Here is a 21,806-nt window from a genome sequence, read left to right as displayed (position 1 = left end):
GCTCAGGTTCATACTGGAGAGTACATTTCTATTAATCCAGTCCTTGACGTTTCAACATATTATAAACTTTCTAATACAACAAAAATATGCGCTCTAGTGAGAAAAGTTGTTCAAAAGTGGAAAAAACATTCAAGACAATAAAGCAATGTCACACTTGATGCAGTCTCTGGACAATTTCATGCAACATCATTGCAGCAAGGTGAGATTATTAACCAGTCTGCAGCATGAAAGATTTTAATGCAGGATGCATATTTTTGAAAGCTTGTGAACGTACGATGTGTGAGCAATTTTTTAGATCTGCGAAATATGTGCTATAGCCTCTGAGGTTTAAGTTGTGTAAATACATCCTTTTTCGTAACTAAGAACATGCACCTTTCGTCTCTGTGATGCTGTGTTTGAGTCAGAGGATAAATAATCACTAACTTGACTCAGGGCTTTTCCTTGAGGCTAGTAAATCAGAGTGGGTTTGGGAAGTCTGGACTAGCTACGCTGGTATAGTATTGATTCAGTAATCCAAAGCCATCTCCCAAGTGCTTCTGATTTATCCGTCACATTTCATTATAGCTCCTGTGCCTTGAAACTCTTTCTCTTTAATACAATACTGCAGAGAGCATTTAACCATTTAATGTGTCATCTTTCTCGGCAGAACAGATAAGAATCTCCTGTACTAGACTTTGACTAATTTGTTGGGCAAGGGCAAAGTCCTGGGTGGAAAGTATAATGATTGTTGAATAAAACACTGCTTTTTAATTTGACAAAGTCTACTGTATCATAATCTCATCTGGCACCTTTAATGAATAAAATCTTAGAATAAAAAAAAAGTAAAACCTGCCAGCTCAATTATAGTTAAATATCCGGTCTAAACATGAAGCTTTTGTTGTAAAAATGCTGTATCCCTCAATCTGTGGAGAATAACAGAGTGGCCAAAATGAACTGAAATTAAAAATGACATTCTTTGAAAATGTATACTTCTACTATGTCTATTTATTCTAAGCCATCTCTGTGAAGTGGCTGCTTATTCGATGTCAGCTACCTCTTACACACTTCTGCAGAGACACTCGTGCCCAGGAGCGGTGAGTGGGGATGATACGTTGAGACAGACCACTCCACCGCTAACACGCTGCCACACACAACTCAAGGAGACTGAATCATCAATTCTTATCATTTATGTAAATAGGATCTATATTACATTAGCAGAAGGTATGATGTTTGTTGGGCTTGACAAATTTGTAAGTTTCTGCTAATTTAATCTTTTAAAAAAAGAGAGAGAGCAGTTGTGAGAGAGAGAGGGAGTGACGCTGGTTTACAAGGAGGCCCAAGCCAAATATCACAATGGCGGAAACGCAAAAGCTCTTATCTGAAAAAAATGCACTCTCCTGAGACAACAACAAACAAAAAACATGTGTACTCAAACAATGATATTTGTCAATGGATATCCAATAAAAGATGCCTTATTTTTGGACAAGATTACTATACTATGTGTTGACAAGTTTGATAAGGTCCACGAGTTGCAAAATGGAGATTTTCCCTACATTTTTTTTTAATTATTTTGCAGATAGGAGCTTTTGCATTTTGGCCATCGATTAGCTACATGTGAACTGTTCAAAAACACAGGAAAAGTCTAACTAGTTTATGATACAGCAAAATGAATGTCTTTCATGCCAGCAGTCAAGGGTTTGTAAAGCTCTGATTACTGTGCAGGTTCCTTTTAGCAAATATACAAAACTTTAACATACTGTATAGGTATAGTAACTTGGTGAGTGTTTGATTTTATTAGTTTTTTTTATTTTTTGTGGAAGATTAAAATGAAGTCATTCCTCTTATGGTTGCTAAATATTTTCTCATTACTTCATGAACATTGCAGCATACTACCTGCTTGGTCATTTACAAATAGTAGCATTCTCACCGAATTGCAGCACCAGCAAAGGCTGTAAAATGTATGTATTTATTTGTGTGTTACCCTATATGTGTTATATATTCGATATGCTTGTTCTGGCCTAAAGGTAGGGGTCCAGATAATATTGGAACTATGTCACCTGGCTATTTTATGCTTAACACACTACTAAGCTTCCTCATAAAGTGCATTGCCTGTTCAAAGTTCTCTTCCATAGTAACAATAGCTCATAGTAACACTGAAGTGTTACTGCAGGCTTTTTGATTTTTTGCATTTATTGTGGGCACCACTGTTTGGGAGTGAGTGGGTGTACTGAGTTGGTTGGAATTCAACCTAGGAAATTCATTTTTATGTCTTTCTCAGCCATTGCTTTTTTTCCCTTTTTCTTAAGGCATGAAAACATCGTTTAGCAACTTTGTGAATAATATAAAACTGGACTCATCATAGCATTGACTGACAATAAGCGACTGTACTTGCTAGTTCACAATTTAGAAAATAATGTAATATTGGTTGAATTGATTTTGACATGGGGAACAAAGACGACCAGAGCCTTAAAGGTACAGGTTACTGAATGCGTAGTCAGTGTGAATAGTCAGGAAAGTAAACTACTAAGTGTTAGGATGGCTTTAACCCTAAAAAGCTTGAATAAAACTTGGGACTTCTTTTCCTTCTTTTCTTGGTTCTTGGAGAGAGTTGACCTATCTTCAGCACTACCTTATATAATGCACTAAGATATTTATGAATCAATGGTTCTCTGGGAGGTGATCCCTCCAGATTAAAATAGAACCACTGCAGGAGTTTGTGGATGACCAGGAAACAAAAGTGGCAGTGCATTATGCCGACCATTTCACTGAAATTCAGCTAGCATCTCTCATCATTCTCAAATAGTTAAAGTTCTACAAACAACAAGAGCACAATCGCCTCTTCACCTTTTATATCCTCACACAATTTCCGGTAAAAAAAATTACATTTGTGACTCATAGTTTCAAAACTGTCCACTCTACTGTTTTAGAAGAAATTGATTAGGAATTATATGTTCAGGCATTTTGAAGCCTTCCACACTGATTGCCGTAATAAGGGCTTTGGAAAAGCAAACTACAGGCGACATGCTGTACCCTCATCTTTCTCTTCACGCCATAACGATATTTAATTGTGGCGCAGAAGTCTGCCACTGCACCAGACAGCTCCAGAGACAGATGAGTTTAAGATGTGCAGCAGTGCTGGCAGGCCCTTGGTGCACTGAACGTGACATCAGGGTTGTGTGTTGGCTCACTAGCAGAATGGACAGTTTGAAATCTGATTTAAACAGTCAGACTGTGACATGCATAGGATCCCAAAAATTTTACTCCGATCTGATAATGGCACAGCAGTGAATCTAGCTGAGATCTGACTCCTAAATTAAGTTGCTATGTGGAATGTAATCAGCTCTTTTGGCTACAATCTTAGTTTGTCAGTGTAAGTATGTTTCGGCCCAGACTGAGGAACAACCATCCATTACTTCTGCCCAAGCTCCATACTCATTATTATTGTTGTTGTTCTTTTAGTATGATTGTTGTTTTTATTATCATTATTATTATTATTATTATTATTATTATTATTATTATTATTATTATTATTATTATTATTATTATTATTATTATTATTATTATTATTATTATTATTTTATTATTATTATTATTTAATACATTTATTTGCTACGGTTCATTATATTCAGATCAGAGATCTATAGGAGCATAAACCACATTTTAGAGGGATTGTTCTCATTTTTTTTTTTAATATTCAATTATCTTTAATACAAATTATATGTTAAATGATATATTTGTTAAATATAAGTTGATGAATTGGAAAAATAAAAGAATGTATTTTTGAATGATAATGTACATCCATCAATCCATCCATCCATCCATTTTCTATACCCTCCTAATACTGTATGGGGGGGGTGGGGGGAGTCGTCCATCCCAGGGCCACATATATAGACAAACAACCATGCACGCTCACGCACACACCTACAAGCAATTCAGAAACATCAATCAACCTAACTGTTTTTGGACTGTGGGAGGAAGCCGGAGCACCTGGAGGAAACCCACGCAAGGACAGGGAGAACATGTGAACTACAGTCTTGTCAAAAGTTTGAAATACTGTAAATATAGCTCTCAGAAATATTTACTTACTTCACTTAAGAGAGTTGTTGCTGGCTTACATACAAATTTGCTCTTGCTTCTTCCCCATTAAAGACAGAAAGCTGTGGACAAGCTGTTGATTTGGCACGAAAAAGTTGCAATGTGATGATTTCTGAGTCCCGTACAACATGACAAGACTTCCCCTTACAGTGACAGGAGATGAATAACCAGGACGCCATGTAAAACACGCGAGCTGTGCAAACACAAGTGAGCTGTCTTGGTTAGTGATGGTCATTGCCAAAATATCCCATCTTGCATCTGTCAGGCACTCTGCTGTAGCGTTGCCATTTGAAAGACTGTCCCAATAAAATGTTGAATTTACAATTAATATTTACAAGTACTATAACCATAATACAAGAGAAGCAAACCAATTTTGCTCTTGATGGGAACAAAACCCCAATTTCACCAGAACTGCAACTGCAACAGAACAAAAGGATGCCTGTATTTAAGTTTTTGCATAGTAATTATTTCTGTCAAGATCAATAGCCTCAGTGAAAATAATTATTATTCATTCAAGCTGTTGTAAGCTGTGCATATTCTGATGTTAGAGCATTTTGTTACTTAAAATCAACTTGCATTAAAAATAATGCCCCCTTACAAACATTGTACCATTTTATTGTACTAGTTTGTTAAACAGTGCACTATGAATTGCATGTCCTCTTGCTTATTTATGTTATACATCTACAGCACAACCTATCCTTTTAATCATCACTACTTCCTGCAGCTCTCTTGCCTTCTATTATAAAGGCACAATGTTTCAGAAAAACAAAATAATGACATACAGAATGAAAATTGCAAAAAGAAAACTTATGTAGAAAAGATGGGAGCTGTTGTGTAGTATCAATAGACAGGTGCAGGGTCTTCCCCACCATGATACATTTCCTTAGATTTCCTTATTTTCAGAATTTATTTGGGAAAGGAATGATGATGAGCCCTCGCCCTTGACAGTAAGGCTGCATCTTGCCCTAACTGCTTCAAAAAAACATGTGTCAGCACTTCAGGTGCATTAGATGTTACATCATGTTTAAAAATCTGCTGCTGCACTTGGTTGGTATGGAACAACTTTGTAAGTAATATCACAATTAGTCATTCACATATCATGATATATTTTTACTGCAACAGAATGATTATCTTTTACAGGTGAATGAACAGATTACCTGCTTCATGCATGATTATGCGTGCTGCTCTGGATAACAGTATGCCATGCAAGTTTAAAGCAGCATCCATTACAGCTGCATGAAGACATTTGCCACCTCCTGCAGAGAATCCCAGTGAGAGCAGCTATAGAAGCCCCTTGGGGAAAATAGAATGGATTTTTGCCCCCTCTTTACCACACAGACCGTGTTTTTGACTGACAGGCTCATTTGCCAGGTTTTGTGGGTGGATGTTTATGCAAAAGCTTCTCCTCTGTGGGCTGAAATAGCCATCCAGTGACAGGCCAAAACTAACTAAGTTGAAATGTAAAAGCCATGCAACTGAGAGGCTGAAAGTGCTGCATAATTTACAATAAAATCTGTGGCTCCACACAAGGACTTGATAAAATATGTCATATTAATCCCCCCCCGCACACAATTTAGAACATAACTTATCTTATTTTATGTTTTCTTTTTTTTCTTTTTTGCGTGTTTTATAAGATGCTGATGTACAGTTGACTATTTATTAGCTTCAAAGACTTGTCTTTCCTTTAGAGCTGTGGGGCAAAGCCACAACAGGCTCACATGAATCTTGGTCATGCTTTCTTCAAACGGATGAATAGTGCATTAGCTGCAGCTCACTTGGAACAATTTTGCATTGTAAATGAATATGTCATATGAGAATCCCAATTGTTGTTGTCCAAATGTGTGTTTTTTGATGAATTGCTGCTTCCTGCCGTGGAGCAAAGATACTAAACTTTAATTTCACACCGCGTTCTGGTTGGATGTAATTAAATCAAGTTCACAGTATTCCCTCTTCTCTCCTGAGAAAAACTAATGGCGTAGATTTTGTTTTTATATGGCAGGAAATAAGGAATAATGGCAATGAACCAAGCACATGGCTGCAATAAACCAACCTAATTATATGACCCAAAAATATGAGCCAGTTTTCTTCATATACAGGGATTCGATTTTTTTTTTTGCTGTGTTTCTATTCATAAAGAAATCTTTTTGAAGTCACAGGAAACAAGATCAAGTGTAGTGACTATTCCTTTGATACTTAAGGTTCCCTATTCATTAACTCATAAATGAGGACGCTGGATGTGCTGTGGTGTCAACGTAAGACGTGCAATAACATGTGGGAATCCTTCCATGACAAGCATGTGTTGTGGTGGTGCTGATGAAACATGGGGTTGCATAATGTTCACGCCGTTCTGAGAAAATGCAGCATCACATTCTCCCTTGCACACACCACACTAAGGGATACAAAACCAGCGTGCTTCGGTATTTTATGTAAAATTAGCTGCAGCAAACCGTTAAAGAAAAGTCTGTAACAGTGTTTCAATGGTGACCTGAGTCATTCAAATGTATGAAACAGCAAATAACAGCTTTTTTTTCACCTTTCCTTACGTTTAACATGATAAAGTAATTGCACCTGCATCTATTTCAAGATTTTCATGTCACAGCTAAATCGGTGTCATTTTGTGTTTGTGTATTTACAGAATAAGCAAAAGTAGGAGACATGAAATGAAGATTGGATGCTGAACAGACAATTCTCTGGTATATCAACAGTAATTCATAAACAGTTGTGGGAGTTGGTACCGTTTTCATATACAGGATCAGGAATCTACCACTGCTGGGATTTCATCACATGAAAGACGCATAGAGGTGGATTGCAAACACACAGTAAATCAGGCATGCACATTTCCTCATTGCTTATGCAGGATTTTATATATTAAATGCTGACGTTTTCAGGACAGGAGGTGTAGCATCCCCATATTACAGGATTAAATACATTACATAACAAATTAGTCTGAATACAAATCCTGCTGTAATATGACACTTTTATTGGGAAGCAACTGTTACTCTCATTTTTATAAGATGCATATTCCCTGTAGGTTACAAAGTTAAAATGCATACTTGTCACGTATGTGATGAAACAAAGGAATGGGAGATTAACACTGACGTGATACACTAATTCAAGAAATGCACATTTCAAGCTATATGGGAGGTTTCATTTGCTATTAATGTGCCATCGCCAGTGAATTGTAAATTGGTAAAAACTGCATCTAAACAACTCACTCCTCTTCTACGGATAAAATATGGCCAATAGCTCGGATTAAGACAACATGAGATGTTGTACACGAACAAGAGCAGGATGGACTTCAACTTGGCTTTTTTATCTACGCAAAACATATTATCAGAAAAAGGTTGACGAAAAATAAAATAATTTCTAAAATATTGGTGTATCCATTCAAAAAAAAACTATTCTTCATACAGTGTCTGCCAGACTCAGGCACCTTTAACCAGCTCCCCAGCACTCTGAAGATGTAAATAACTGATGTTCACAAAGCAGTAAAAGATTAAAAGATCATAGCACCGCATCCAATGTAGCTCTTTCTTCCATTTGTAATGTAAATAAGAAATGACAGTAAACAGGAATTGTAGCAGTCAAGCTGAGGTCTGGGAGACCGAGGAAACTTTCCAAGAGATACTTTTAGGGTTTCTAGAAGGGAAAAGAAACTCCACCACTTGACTTTGAAATCCTTTCAGAAAAGACGCAGTATTCCAGAGTGGTAGCGCACTGATCTACAGTGCAGCAACGCTCACACAAATGCGGTTTCCATGAGGGAGTCGTGTGAGGAGAACCTTCCCTTCATCGTCACTGCAAAATTCAACGCCTGAACTTGAAGCAGGCCTGCTGCATTTTGAAAACATATCTTGTGAACTGATGAAGTGAATGAAAGAACGTCGTGGCTGCTGGATGTTTGGAGAACAATGAGTGCAGAATTTTAACTCTCCAACTGATAAAATAATAAGAGGAGGATGAAATATGATTTCTATGCAGCCAGTGGCACAGAGAATACTTCACTGGCAGAACAGTGAACAGATTCAATTAAATACAAGCAAATGGTGAAAAAAAATAGGATGGTGGCTTTTACAGCAAATGCCTTAACACTTCATGCCAAGCATTTATCCTGATTTACAAAATTCTAGGAAATTCGCCCCGCAGCTCACATTTTTAACTGTTTAGGGAACTATTGTAGACTGTCCTTTTTTTCCTGTTTGGAACTGGTTTTGAACTGGCATTTTAACATAAAACAATATATCCTGTTGTTTTTGGCGGGAAGGGCTGCAGTCACCAACTCCTTCATGCTGACTTTCACTTAGCATGCCTCTGAAATACATCCCCAAGACCGAGATCAAGAAGCCAGGGTATAATAATCAACAAAGTTCCCAGCTGGTCTGCATCCACCACACTGTCAGAAGCACAGCTAGGCCCAGCGAGTGGGGAAAAAAATAAGAGCAGCTCAAACACCGGAACTAAATGGTCAGGAAATCATGGTTAATGCTTTTTAACTAGAATTGAAAATGATCTATTACACCTGAAATGTGCTCCATAACTGGAGATCCTGGGGGGGGGACTGATATCAGCTTAACAAATTGAAGACTGTGAAATAACGTCACAATTAAATAAGTGTGAAACATTTTTTTTTAGGACCTTCAATTATTCATCAGTTTAATTTTTACAATATCAGGCTTGACGTCAATAGCGTGATGCTTTATAGGTGTTTAATAGTATATTTACATCTTATCAAATACTACTAAAAAAATCTACAAAACAAATCATGCACATGTTTACGTGCTTCCAAAGAATGCTTTTCCATTCGTGATTGACAGTGTCAGACCTTTAAAGGGGGCATATTGTCAGTTCTTTCTTTACTTCCATCCTGTCTGAGATGACTACCAAACCTAAACGCAGGTGGGAGTTGATTTAGGGCACTGTAACCTCACAGACCAATCTCATAGCAGAATGATCCAGTTTACCCAACTTTATCTCCACTCAACTGCACATCATGCTGCTCTCGCTGCTCCTGCTGCACCTTGTGATTGCACACATTTTAAAGGACGCCCCTCTGGCATAAATGATGGAAGTAGGCTACCGTAGGGTGGACCGTCTGACTCCACCCCCTAAAACCAGCTGCAAGGAACATTGGTGCAAAGCATTATTTAGAAAGGGTACTTTTGTGCCAATATCCCCGAGGGTGTTTTGACCAAATCTTGTCACATACATTATTTTAATGACCCAGGAAATTGCGTCAACTATTGAAGAAAGGGCATGATTGACAGTCACTGCATTTTATGCTTGTGTTTATTTATGTACACGTATCTTATCGCGATAATTGCAAATCCCCTGTACCTGAATGCTGTGGTCATGAAAGTGCAGCCAAGAAGTGGTCTGGGCAGGTGGGCAGTATGAAGTTTAAGGCTCAGGAAGGAGAAGGAGCTGCCTCAAGTGGAGGACTTCAGATATGTTGGGGTCATGTTCACAGGTTGAGGGAGAATAGAGCAGACACTACTAGTCTGGTAAAGCTGGGCATACACTGTGCAATATTTTAAATCGTTTGAGACAGCCCCATCTCAGACTGCACAACTAGATCGCTGAGTTCAAAAGTTCACAGCCCACGATTTATGGTCTCACACTGTACGACCTGATGCTCGGATGCGACCCGTCAGCTCACACTAGACGATCATAATCCTCAGGTCGGACCTCTGTGTACTGGAACTCGAGGCCGGTTTTGGGGCAGGGGTGGGCTGTGCCCACCCAAATGTGCATCCTGCCCACCCAAATGTTATGGGGATCCTTTATTTTATTATAATTTTATTTTTTTATATATATATAAAAAAAATACACAAAATATCTGTACCGTTTCTGATTGGGTGGGCACTGCGCATCATTTTTAGACACAACAATGAACGCATAACGCAAAAGTTGTGTCTCGGCAGAGGGACCCGGCGTCCCAGCAAAATGAGCACAAGTGTTCAGAACAGCGCGCAGAGCACGCACTAAAGGCTGATTTATGGTTCTGCGTTACACCAACGCAGAGTCTACGGCGTAGGTTACGCGGCGACGCGCCCCGAACGGTGCGGGTCGCCGCGTACCCTACGCCTACGCGGAACCATAAATCAGGCTTTAGCAATTTGTGCCATTCTGTGTGGCGATAAATGAAAAAAGATTAGACAACGCCGTGATTGGACAAGGAATTGGCTGGGCAGATGTGGGAAATGCGGTCTTTTTTTTCTGCTATTAAAACATGATTTTTTAATGTGAATTTGCAACACTTTAAACTACAAATAATAGTTTTTGACGTGACATAATAGATTGCGCATGCTCTCTGCGAAAGGATGAGGCAAATCGGGTCGTAGCACGACCAGGATTTCAAACACGTTTGATTTTCTTGCAATCACACGGTTCGTGATCGGGAGCTCGTCGGGAGGTGTTAATCTCTCGTCATTAACCCACGTATACTGCACGAGGCACGACCAACGATTGGGTCGAAATCTGGCCCGATCCAAAAAATAGTCGCACGACTGGAAAATCGGCTCAAAACGAGCCGATAATCGCACAGTGTATGCCCGGCTTTAGGTAAAGAGGGAGCTTAGTAAAGTGATATGGCTTTCTGTTTACAGGTCAGTTTATGTTCCTACCCTCAACTCTGATCAATAACTGTGGATAGTGACTGAAATGTACAAGTAACTGAAATTACACTCCCTAAGAGATGGGATGAGAAGTTCAGTCATTCGTTAGGGGACACGGAGCAGAGTCGCTGCTCCTTCACATCAAGAGGAGCCAGTTTTGGTGGTTTGCGCGTGTCCAACTGGGAAGACCTCATGTCAGACCAAGGAAACACGCTGTTGAGAATATGTGTTATCAGCTGGCCTGAGAACTCCTCCGTATCCCCCCTAGAAGAGGTGAAGGAAAGGGCTAAGGAGAGGGGGGGCTGGGCCTCTCCACTGAACCTGCTGCCTCTGCTACCCGAACCATGATAGGCTGAGGGACACGTGAACGCCTGCTTACCGTAGTTGTATATTATGCTGCCACCACTCTTTAAACTGGACCCACATTTAAAAAGAACCATATTAAAAACTGATAAGAAAACTGTAAGAATGACAATTCACAAGATTTTGCAAATATTTTAGGCTGACAATGATACCATTCGACATTTAAAATAACTACAAATAGGCTTTTTTTTCTAATTTAGGCGATGAGGTGCATTCAATGCTAATTCTGTTCATTTCAGTTTACATAGAAACTGTGGATTTAACGCACTTTATAAATGCAGTGTTCAGAGATATTTTATACTTCTGTACTTGAATTAATACTTAATTTAATTATTAAAGAAATAATCTGATAATAATATTGAATGTATTATTTATATGTTTCTGCTGATAGTTCTAACATTGATCCTGATATTGAAATAAACCAGGATTAAACAAAGAGCTTGTCCTCCTGGTTACTGGTGGGAGTGGTACATCCTCACTTTAAACATATCACTGTGTTTTATCATTCTTTATCGCTGTGTAGAATGACTAAATAATACTGATAGTCTTATTGTACCCAAAAGTAGTGGTCTGAGTCATTTGAATAGTAAAGTAACTTTCTTTATACAGTAGATGTATTTTCTGTGTGGGCCTCACACCAAAAGGACCTGCTCCCACATCTCCAGACTCAGTTTTCTTTGCTGAGGAATCGGATCCTGAAGTAATTTGGTGTGTGATGTTTGACTTCATTTTAGCAGTTTACGATATATTTACCAAATCCCACTGGAATTGGCTCAATGCTCTGTAACTGATCGGAGCATGGCATGTACTTATTCCACACGCTGTACCGTTTCCTTGCCCAACAACTTTCAGCAGCAACACAGTAGGGGCCTCCAGAAAGTCTAGACACGAACTGAAACATTAAACGAAACTATACGTTTGGAATAACAATTAAATGTAATTTTTAAGAATGTTTAGCCACATGGCATGTATCGGTGTTTGAATCCATTCTGCTGCTGCTGCTGCTGCTGCTGCTGCTGCTGTCTTCGACCAGGATGTTCTTCAAAAACATCTCAATGAGTCACTTTTAGGCTCAAATAAGGTTTACAAAATTAAACCAAATAATACAAGAATGGAACACAGGGACAACATTTACAGTGGACTCTGAAATTCTTGAAAGAAAGCACTAATGGAAGATTTCCAGGACAACCGGGAGATGGGGTTTTCAAGCTGTTTACCGTTACTAATGACAATAATGCATATTTAAAACAAAACAGATTCTATGCTGTTGATCTGAGCCCTCTCCTTCAGTGAATTGGAACTAAAATGGCCTCCAAGTGTACCGAACAATGGGGCTGAGCATAATGCAGTGTGACTACTGAGTGACTTGACTGAGATCCAAAGTGAATAAAAGGCCTCACTATGTGAAGCAGCGAGGCTGAGCTGCTGCAGAGCTCAGGACTTTGCCGGGTGATGGAGCTTCATAACGCTTCACGCAAATTTCATTTGCCAACAAACCCTATTGTCATTTTCCACATGGCACGCTGCCTGTGGCTTCAGAAAGTGTAATGATCAAATAAGCACCTGCACATAGTCTGGGTGTTTTCCCTGAAATGGGACATTTTTGTCCCTCTTTGGATTTGGTAGTGCTTTATTTATGTTTTCCTTCTAAAAGAAATGCTGGAGATTCCACAAAAAGACTTGTTTGTTTTTTTGTTGTTAATTTAGTTTAAAAGAGTGAATAAAACCAGTTTTCTCTCAGATTAAATAGAATATTTGGATTCAAATCTTTGAGGTCAGAGTCATTTCTACCCTACTTTTTATACAAACACTGAATTGAGACCTATTTTGTGGACTCATAAAATATTCATACAGTCATTTTGTGTATTTCACTTTCTTTTGCATCTTGCAGAAGCTAAACTAAACCCTTACCTCAACAGAATAGCTTACTGTCACTGTTCATTTGTCATTTTCTTTGACTTTCACCAGTAATACAATCTCACCACGGAAATGGGACGTGAAGGGTAAAGGTGGACATGGTTATATCCGACTGAGTCGAAATATTATTTTGATAAAAAATGACTCCTTTCCATTACAATCGTTTCTTGTTGTTGTTTTTTTTACCTTACGACAGTTGTTCAATGACAATATTTCCAGGGACAAAATCTGTCACAGTTCTTTGTACCAGAAGGTTTACTTTCTGCAATGGGGACTTTTGAATGATCTTGACTGTCGCACTTCCAATCTTTTTTAAAAGTGAACGGTATTTTCTTTAAAGTCAACACCCTGGAGGACATGCAAGAAAAAGCTAGTTCCCTCCAACAGTGGCACTCCTTGACCCTGATCGTTGAAAACAAGATTCTTCCAACTAAATGAGACAGAGTCAGACATTGGTCCATAGCTGAGGGCAGCAAAGCAAGACAAATCTGAAAGATGCCGTCTAGTTCAAACTCAAGCCCAGTCTAAAAAGCCTGTCCACTGGATATACTTTAATGGTCTTACTTTCAATTCTTCTTGTGTTTTGTGTTGTGTCATTGCTTGAAAATTCAGTCGGAATCACTTGAGTGAAACAGGGCATTCACTGGATTTGTGGCAGGAAAAAAAAGAAAGAAAAGAAAGCAAAACATCAAAGAGCGAATGCAACCAGTCACTCGTTCACCTCTGAGCAGCTAAGAGTCATCGGCCGGCTGGATATTGCTTGATTGTGATTGTGAGATATGTGGGAGGAAACCCACACAAACGGAGAACACCAAGGGAGAAAAAAAAAAGAAGAGGAGAATTGAATTTGCCTGGCTGTGAGTGCAACTGTGCCACGGATCTGCATTCTCTTACAACTTTTTATTCATGAAATGGGAGCGCGTGGTAAAAATAAAGCTGCATAAATGAGTCATTAGACGAGTACATCTGGATTTCAGTGTGTCACCGTGGCTTTTCAACTGCCACAATATCAAGGACCGGGATCTGTCTCTTGTCTGATTAATTGCCTTAAAAGCAGTAGTTAAGAGCTTTAACCCCGTGTGTTATCTGTACCCTGCCGTGGTGTTTCAGTGGCACGCCTGGAGTACATGACCTCCAGCCCCGCTTTTTCTTTGATACCCTCCGAAGTCACGCTCTACCAGGAACCGAGGAGATCAAACACACACAAGTTTATCAAACGGGGCTCTTGCAGAGCGATTGCGTTGCTTTGCTCTTCATCGGTAGCATCCGCCCTGTCGCTGCGATGGCATGGGACACACGGCATTCTGTTAAACCCAGTGGTGATCTCCCTGGTATCCAGATGAAAACGGATTTATTAAAACCTCCCATCAACCAGCCCCTATAAATAGAGGCTTGTGCAAAATCTTCTGAGAGGAAAAAAAAATTTAAGCTGTGCTCTTAAGCTGTTATTAACATGGTGATAGAAAACCACGAGTCAAATGTTATTTTGGAGCAAAGACTTTTTTTTTCTTTTTGGGCCAAAATAAGTATGATGCTTTGTAGTGAAATTTTTGACACGAACATGGGATTCACTAAATGAAATTAACTGACAAAACACACAGCTGAGTCATATTTGCTGTTATTACTACACATGCTACTTGACTGCAGGCTGAACGGTAATTTGCATCAGATACTGAATGTATTACTGCTTAAGGGGCTCAAGGAGAGATGTGGATGAATGGTACTTGGGATTGGGTTATTATCCTACTGAATACAACGTTTGGATATTTGAAGCAAGAGCAACACATGCTAATGTCACAGTTTTTTAGATTTCTCCACAAAATCCCAGTTTTTCAAGGGGATGCCTTAAAATATGGTGCAGCTTGTGGCAGAAACAGCTGGACCACTGCAACCATTATTACCATTATCACAGTATTTTTGCTCTTTTTCGTTTAAGCAGAAAAGTGCCACCTGCTATGCAGGGTGGTATTACATTTCCATAACAACATTTATGATCCAAATCTAAAATTGAACTCCTATTTTTGGGGGGTTTGGTGTACCATGATGAATGCCCCTCCTTTCTGTGTATACAAGCCACACCTCGGTCAAGAATGAAGCAGTCATCTGTGTGTAGAAGAGCTTTCTCCATAATACAGAAAAGAAAAGTCCACATATGTGTATTGACTAAAACTCCACATGCTGACTGCCAGCCATAATGGACAGACCCATTATGAAGCTTATCATAACTAGTCACTGCTAAGTGTTCATTCAGTCATCTACAATGTGTGTGGATGTACAGTATATGTGCTCTGTGTGTGCTTTCAAGCACACGTGTTGATTTCAGCAGTCGACAGGTCCCGCGGTTGCACTGTAATCTCCTATAACGTTTGACTACGAGTTATTATTGCTCATTTCCAACATACAGTAAAAAGACGTTGCATTGCTCTATGGCAACACTGAACAGATAAGAAAGCTCAGCTCTGAAAATGCTCATATTGGGCTTTTATCAAATCCAATCTTCCAATGTAGATTTTTCACAGACTTGACAACCTTTTAAAGTCTCAAATCTTATCCACCAGTTTGAAATGTTGCTTTTCTTGAACAACAAGAGACAATTTGACAGTGTTGCATCCATGTTGCCAATCATTTTGTCTGGAATATTTGCCAATAGAAATGCAAAATGGAAGGATGTGTCCACGTAACCACTGTTGGTCTTTGCATGGATAACATTGACATAAATGTATTTAAAACACACACAGCAAAAGAGACACCTATGGATTTTCAGCCATTTTAACTCAGTGCTGATGTGCACAAAAACAGCCATTTTAAATTCCCAGCAATGATAGTGCATTTTCAGTTCAACCCAACCAAATGAAAGACCCCATTTAGGTGGTTTGTTTTTGTCTTGGTGTGGTCTTTATACATCCAACTCCTCTGGCAGCTTTGGTCATAAAGTTGACTCATTTCTGAGCCAACTGCAGTCCACATATCTATGTGTGCTCTTTGTTTCATGGGCCATCACACTTCAAACATGCATTTAGGGCAGAGGAAGGAGTGACAGACGTGCACATTTCATATATATGTTTACTATCTTATCTATGCAGACAGTAGAGTCCATTAAAGCTACGGCTAGTTCAGCAAAAGGAGGAAGATGACAGGATACTCACCTTCTTTAGGAGGTCGTTTGACTTCTGCGCTCAGATTGCAGACCTGTCCAGCTTGTAGCTGAGGTGACAAGCAACCCTCCGTTTGTGGATTTAAAGGTAAAACCACGTTGTTGAGCATGAGCATGCTCTCTGATTCTCCATCGCCTAAGTGCTGAGGACATGTGCATTTTGAGAACACGATCCCACACGTCTCCACTGTCCCTTTCTCCGCTTTCAAGCAGTTTTCCAGCCACGTGCAAAGCACTTGGCACCCGAACTGGCTAGGGCTCGCCTTATTGAACACCAAGAACTCCACGATGGACTTTTCCTCCTCATCCAGCTTCTGTGGCGTCAATCCATTGTAGTCATATGGGAAAACTCTCCTCAACTGCGCAAAATTTTTGTCATACAGCAAAAATATGTAATTATTCTTTGAATCACAGAGATATACTATGGACTCGTTCACTTTCAGCAATTCATTGATCTTTTCGTGTGAGTAATGGTCAAACTGATAAGCAAGCAAAGAATATTCAGAGCAGCTCAAGTCTCGCTTGTATAGCTTAAGGTAGATGCTGTATTTGGTAGGGTCTGGGTTTTCCAGCGTCCATGTACAGTTTGTGTAGTTCTTGGGAAACATTTCAGTCACCGAATATGATCCATAAATGACCCCCTTGACCAAAGTGGAACACCAATAATCTTGGGCACCAGTTAATCCAAACATAACCAGAAGATAGGTGGAAAATATATAAATCAACAGGTTTCGAACAGCCTTCATCCTATGTCATTTGGCCTGCAGGAAGAGATGGAGAGGATTACGCAAAGGTATGTTAAAGCAGAGCACATGAGTGACATCATAGATCATAAAGTCTGAACAAAGGGCCATCACATAGTGCTTAAAAAGGGTCCTGCCTTGGAAACGTGGGGAATAAAAAAAAAAAAAAAACACATTAACCTGAGCAACATATCTTTTGCAGCCCATTCCTGCCTGATACCCCCCACCCCCCAACACTATAGGCTACTTTGTGCAAACATTGCCACCTTGTGGCTGTTTCCTCCCTTATTTATTTATTCATTTGTTTTATTGAGGGAGGTGGGCGCAATAATCTGAGTCATTTAGACATTATTAATTGGGTTATATCTGCTATGGCACAGTCCCAAGAGACAATAAATGTTGCTGTTTAGAATATCTGTCATGGCAAAGACAAAGAGTCGGTCTGATGTGCAAGTCAGCCCCTCGCAAGTTGTGGGACGCGAGCAGCTTCATCCTATGCAGCAAGCTGGGCTCTCTTTTTGTTCCAAATCCTTCTGCATCCTTGCGATTTAGTCTGTTTCCTTACAGGGCACTTTGAAGGTTTAAACACTTAACCAAAATAATGCATAAATAAATGCATTTTCTACTTTAACTTCTCCTATGGTTCCTATTTGCGCGCCCTCGCTCCCCACGCGACTGTGCGCCTCGCAAATTCAGAGCTTGACATATTTGATAAAGCAATTTGATAAAGAGCCAGTGTTTGTGAGTGCGCGCCTGTGTGTGCGTTTATGTGCGTGTATACGCTGGCACACGTGTGTGTGTGTGTGTGTGTGTGTGTGTGTGTGTGTGTGTGTGTGTGTGTGTGTGTGTGTGTGTGTGTGTGTGTGTGTGTGTGTGTGTGTGTGTGTGTGTGTGTGTGTGTGTGTGTGTGTGAGAGAGAGAGGAGGAGATGGAGAGGGAGAGAATGCAATGCGATGTCCTGATTGCTTTAATCCTACAGGCAATGCAGCTGTGAGCAGAGTCACAGCAGAGCGCGCGCGCGTGCGTGTGTGTGCATGTGTGTGTGTGTGTGTGTGTGTGTGTGTGTGTGTGTGTGTGTGTGTGTGTGTGTGTGTGTGTGTGTGTGTGTGTGTGTGTGTGTGTGTGTGTGTGTGTCTGTGTCTGTGTAGGCGTCCAAATCCGAAGTAGGCTGCAGCCTACATGGCAGTTTTTCACAGGATAAACACGTTTTGCCTCAAACTTGGTCCCGAATGATCGAAATAAACATTAAAAAAAAAAAGATAAACAGAATCAAAACCAACTGTCCGTCACGCCGCGTCGGAATAAAAATGTGTCATGTTGGGATTTGTGGAAGCTGCGCGGAGTTAGGTCAGCTTCCACCCGCGACATGTAAATCCATATGATCCCACATCCTTCCGCAGGATTCGGCTACACCAAAAAAACAAAAAAAAAATCTGTATTCTGGCGGCGAGAAATCGCTCGTCGAGAGACCCTGATTTTATTGCCGGGCTTCCGAGAGCAATTTCTTCTCGAGAGGAAATGTGAATATAGAAAGCACGCAGGGGCCACATCTCATGCAGTGTCAGTTCGAGCCTCGGCACTTTAAAGTGGTTTTCGCCTCTAAAGAGGGGTCGGCTATTAAGAAAATCATCCCGTTATGCGTTTAAAAGCTCCTAAGTCGCACATTTTAAGCAGACGGTGCACATCTTTAACAGGGGGAGGTTAAACTTTAACTGAGAGATGACAAATGAGAATTGGCTCCAGGAGCCTCATGCATCATGATAATGATCATATTTATGATGATAATAACAAATACTATCAATCTTACCTTACACTGCGGAATCTATGGCTATTTTTCCAACGTTGACCACATCCTTTATAAATAAATTCTGCAGCCTTCCAGTGAATCAATACTCCCCATTCCCGACCATAGAAGTCCGGCGCAACAAGATGGTTCAATGGATGGAAATCAAATGCGTTACACTCCGGTCTGTCCGCTCATATCTCCCCCGTCCTCCTCCTCTTCTTCTTCTTCTTCTTTCTTCTAGGTTTTTCCCATCAAGACAGAGCGCAAAAACACACGACAGCCACCGAGCGAGGGAAAGACGCCGAGAGAGAAAGAGCATGGGAGACAGAAAGAGGGGAGAAATTCTTGGAGTGACGAGAAAGAAAAAGCGAGCAATTCTTACAGTATTGCCCTATAGGAATGAAAATCAGCGCACTCCCGCGTCCCTGGTTCCCCCACTATAATTTCTCCGGGAAGTCGTGTTGAAACACCCCCCCTTTTCTCCTCGTCTGGAAATAGGGGGGTGAAGAAAGGAAGAAAAAAAAAAGATCCGTAGTGGGTGGATGGGATGCTGGGGGCTTGTGAGTTACAACACAGAGGAATAGACGCTGTGCTCGCTGCTCGGAGCTCCAGCAGGCTGCAATATCACGTCACACTCCGCCGCTCATAAAGCACGTACGTACGCTGCTTACTGCCGCTGCGTCTGGCACCACCAACACTTTCTTCCCAGCCACCCCCCACCCCCCCCCCCCTTTTTTTTCTTTTTCCTTTTTTTTTTTTGCACTTCTTTCTAATACAGCCTCCCCTTAAATCGAGTCAAAAAGGGGGTTCCCCCCCTGAACTGGACCCTCTCACTTGTGCTCAGACAACGCTGCGCTTTGCAGCCGCAGTCTTCTCCAGGCAGGAATAGCCTATTACATTGGACTTTTTTTGGTGGTTATCTTTTTTTTTTCGGGACACGGGGGGAATGCATGGTGGGCATGACGCGAGAGCTCCATCAGTGGGACTAAAACCTGGCTTTTTCCCCCTTCCTCCTCCTCCTCCTGCCCTGCTCTCCTGATGGGTGACAGCCGCTGTTTTGATTCCTCCACTGGTTGTCGGTGCGTCTCGCTGCATGCCCTCCTGTTTCGTTGCCTTCCCCGCTGCTGGGAGAGAAACAAATGCTTGTGGGGCAACTTTGCGCGTTTGTAAAGTTGCTCCAAGTTCCCCTTCACAGGTGAAGGAGAGCCTGCAGTTTTTTTTTTCTTCTTTCACCATCTCCTCGGACGTGCGCTCACATGGGTGGAGGAGGTGGCTGGGTTTTTCTGTAAAAGTGAAAGGCGTGTTCTTCCTTTTTATATTTTCAAAAGCTTCGCTCCCATTTTCTGAGGGCCATTTATTCAACAATCAACAGTCAATTAAATCCAGTGTGTGGGTTGTCTGTCTGTGACAATGCTGCGTCTGGCGCCCTGAAATAACCTGCTCTGCCTACTGGGAAGAATGGCACAATAATGGACACGGGGATGGGAAGTTTCAGTCAACTCCGTCTTCAGATTGGCTTTTCATAGAGGATGGAGGAAAGGTTTATTCTCAGAGGTGGGTATTCTTAAACACACCCGGTAGGCAGTTATAAACAACATTTTCAAACAGAATAAAACATTGAGTTGGATTTTTTTTTGTCATGAGTGATGGGCACGGTGGAACTCTGCCAATCAACATATCTTGAATTATTTGCACGTTGTTTATTTTTCTTCATTTTTTTCCCCAAAGTCGCATCTTATTGCCAATAGTTCAGCAGAGCATTGGAGGGTTGGGTCAGCTGCACTTGTCATTTTGCTGTGGAAGTTTCTCTTATTAGCCTGGCTGTCTCTTTGAGGCGTTGACTGAATTGGTTCCATTTGAGCAGCTGCTGCATGAAGAGCCTATTTGTTTATTTATTTCCAGGAAGTTTCAGCCTGAAGTGTTTGTGTGCCGGCCTTGCCAAAGAATATCCCAGAACTGCTCAGAGAAAATCGGCCAAAGCGCAGGGAGAATTTGAAAGAACTTGTTTATATCCCCAACATCCTGTAGCACGCCGCGTTTACAACATTGTTAATCTGTTGCCAAACTTATAAAGGAGATTGGAGTCATTGGAGTCATTTTTTTCCCGTGTCCTGTGACTGGCAGCTTTCTAATTCCAGGCTTTCCCAAGTAGCCGGTGGAGCATCGGGGGTGACCTCCAGCCAGCCCACTTTTCACAACCATAATGAAGACTTTGGTATTTAAGGGGCCTTTTGGCTGAGGAAGTGGAAGAAATTCATGCAAAGCCTTTCTGAACAATAAAAACACAATAAGTATTTCTCTGCTGACTCACAGGAAGGCCAACTGCCAAGCTTCAAAACGCTGCCATCAATCTCCTCTGCAAGGACATTTTTCTGGTGCAAACATCACCCTGCATGTGCAATCACTTTGCAACCAGGAGGAAGGTGAGAATTCACCAGCAACTATGCTCCATGTAGTCGAAGATCAAGAGAGATATTGACACTTATTGTAGCTGCCTTAACAGGCAGCTACAATGACAATGTGATATTTTGATATTCTTTGCAAGGGCTTGACTGTTCAAAATGAGCAAAAGGGAAAAAAAGCATCGTAAATGTATGTCAAGGTTGCAACAGACTGAAAAGCTGCATATTAGTAAAAATGTAGATGTTCATACAATTTTTCAAAACTTCATGAAATTGCCTTCAGTTGGAGCTCTAACGGCATGTGCAACAGATCAGTTTATCTTCTGCTAAAATCTCCAAAACATTTGCACTATTTCTCATCAGTTGCAGAATCTGCCATATTACTCTGTCAACTCAAGAATCGGTTTGAGCGTGGATTTTGAATTATTCATGGCCCAGCATAAAGGATAGCCCCATTATCACCTGCTCCCGTTTGTGTGACTGAGCCTGCTCTAAAGCATGTATATGTGACTGCTGGGTACAAGCTACGTCTGTTTGATATAATAGCTGCTGTACGGCTTCCGTGTTCATAACAAAATTCAAAGTGATGAATGTCTGTCCACCGGCCATGTGATAAATGTCACTTTATTGATGTAAACCAGCTATTATCTCACAATAAAGTATGAGTGATTTAAGAATACATAAACTGGATTACCCCATTGAAAAGAATAGCATTAGGATTGGTTTTCTGTGTACTCAGAAGTGTATGCAATT

The 21,806-nt window shown here is 40.6% G+C and overlaps 1 protein-coding gene across 6 annotated transcripts in view; it reads right to left on the bottom strand.

The window, feature by feature from the left end:
- Window positions 1-19,279, bottom strand: part of adgrb3 (adhesion G protein-coupled receptor B3) — a 118,126-nt gene extending 98,847 nt beyond the window's left edge. For all 6 annotated transcript variants that reach the window (XM_061745828.1, XM_061745830.1, XM_061745831.1 and 3 more), the window contains exons 1-2: window positions 18,673-19,279; window positions 16,115-16,883 (exon numbers count right to left, since the gene is read on the bottom strand). In XM_061745828.1, coding sequence (XP_061601812.1) covers window positions 16,115-16,868 — 754 coding nt within the window. In that variant the 5' untranslated portion in view covers window positions 16,869-16,883; window positions 18,673-19,279. The remainder of the gene's footprint in view (window positions 1-16,114; window positions 16,884-18,672) is intronic.
- Window positions 19,280-21,806: the final 2,527 nt, after the last annotated feature.

This window comes from Cololabis saira, chromosome 17, assembly GCF_033807715.1.
Source record: "Cololabis saira isolate AMF1-May2022 chromosome 17, fColSai1.1, whole genome shotgun sequence".
NCBI classification, from domain to species: Eukaryota; Metazoa; Chordata; class Actinopteri; order Beloniformes; family Belonidae; genus Cololabis; species Cololabis saira.
This window is presented reverse-complemented; position numbering and strand designations above follow the sequence as displayed.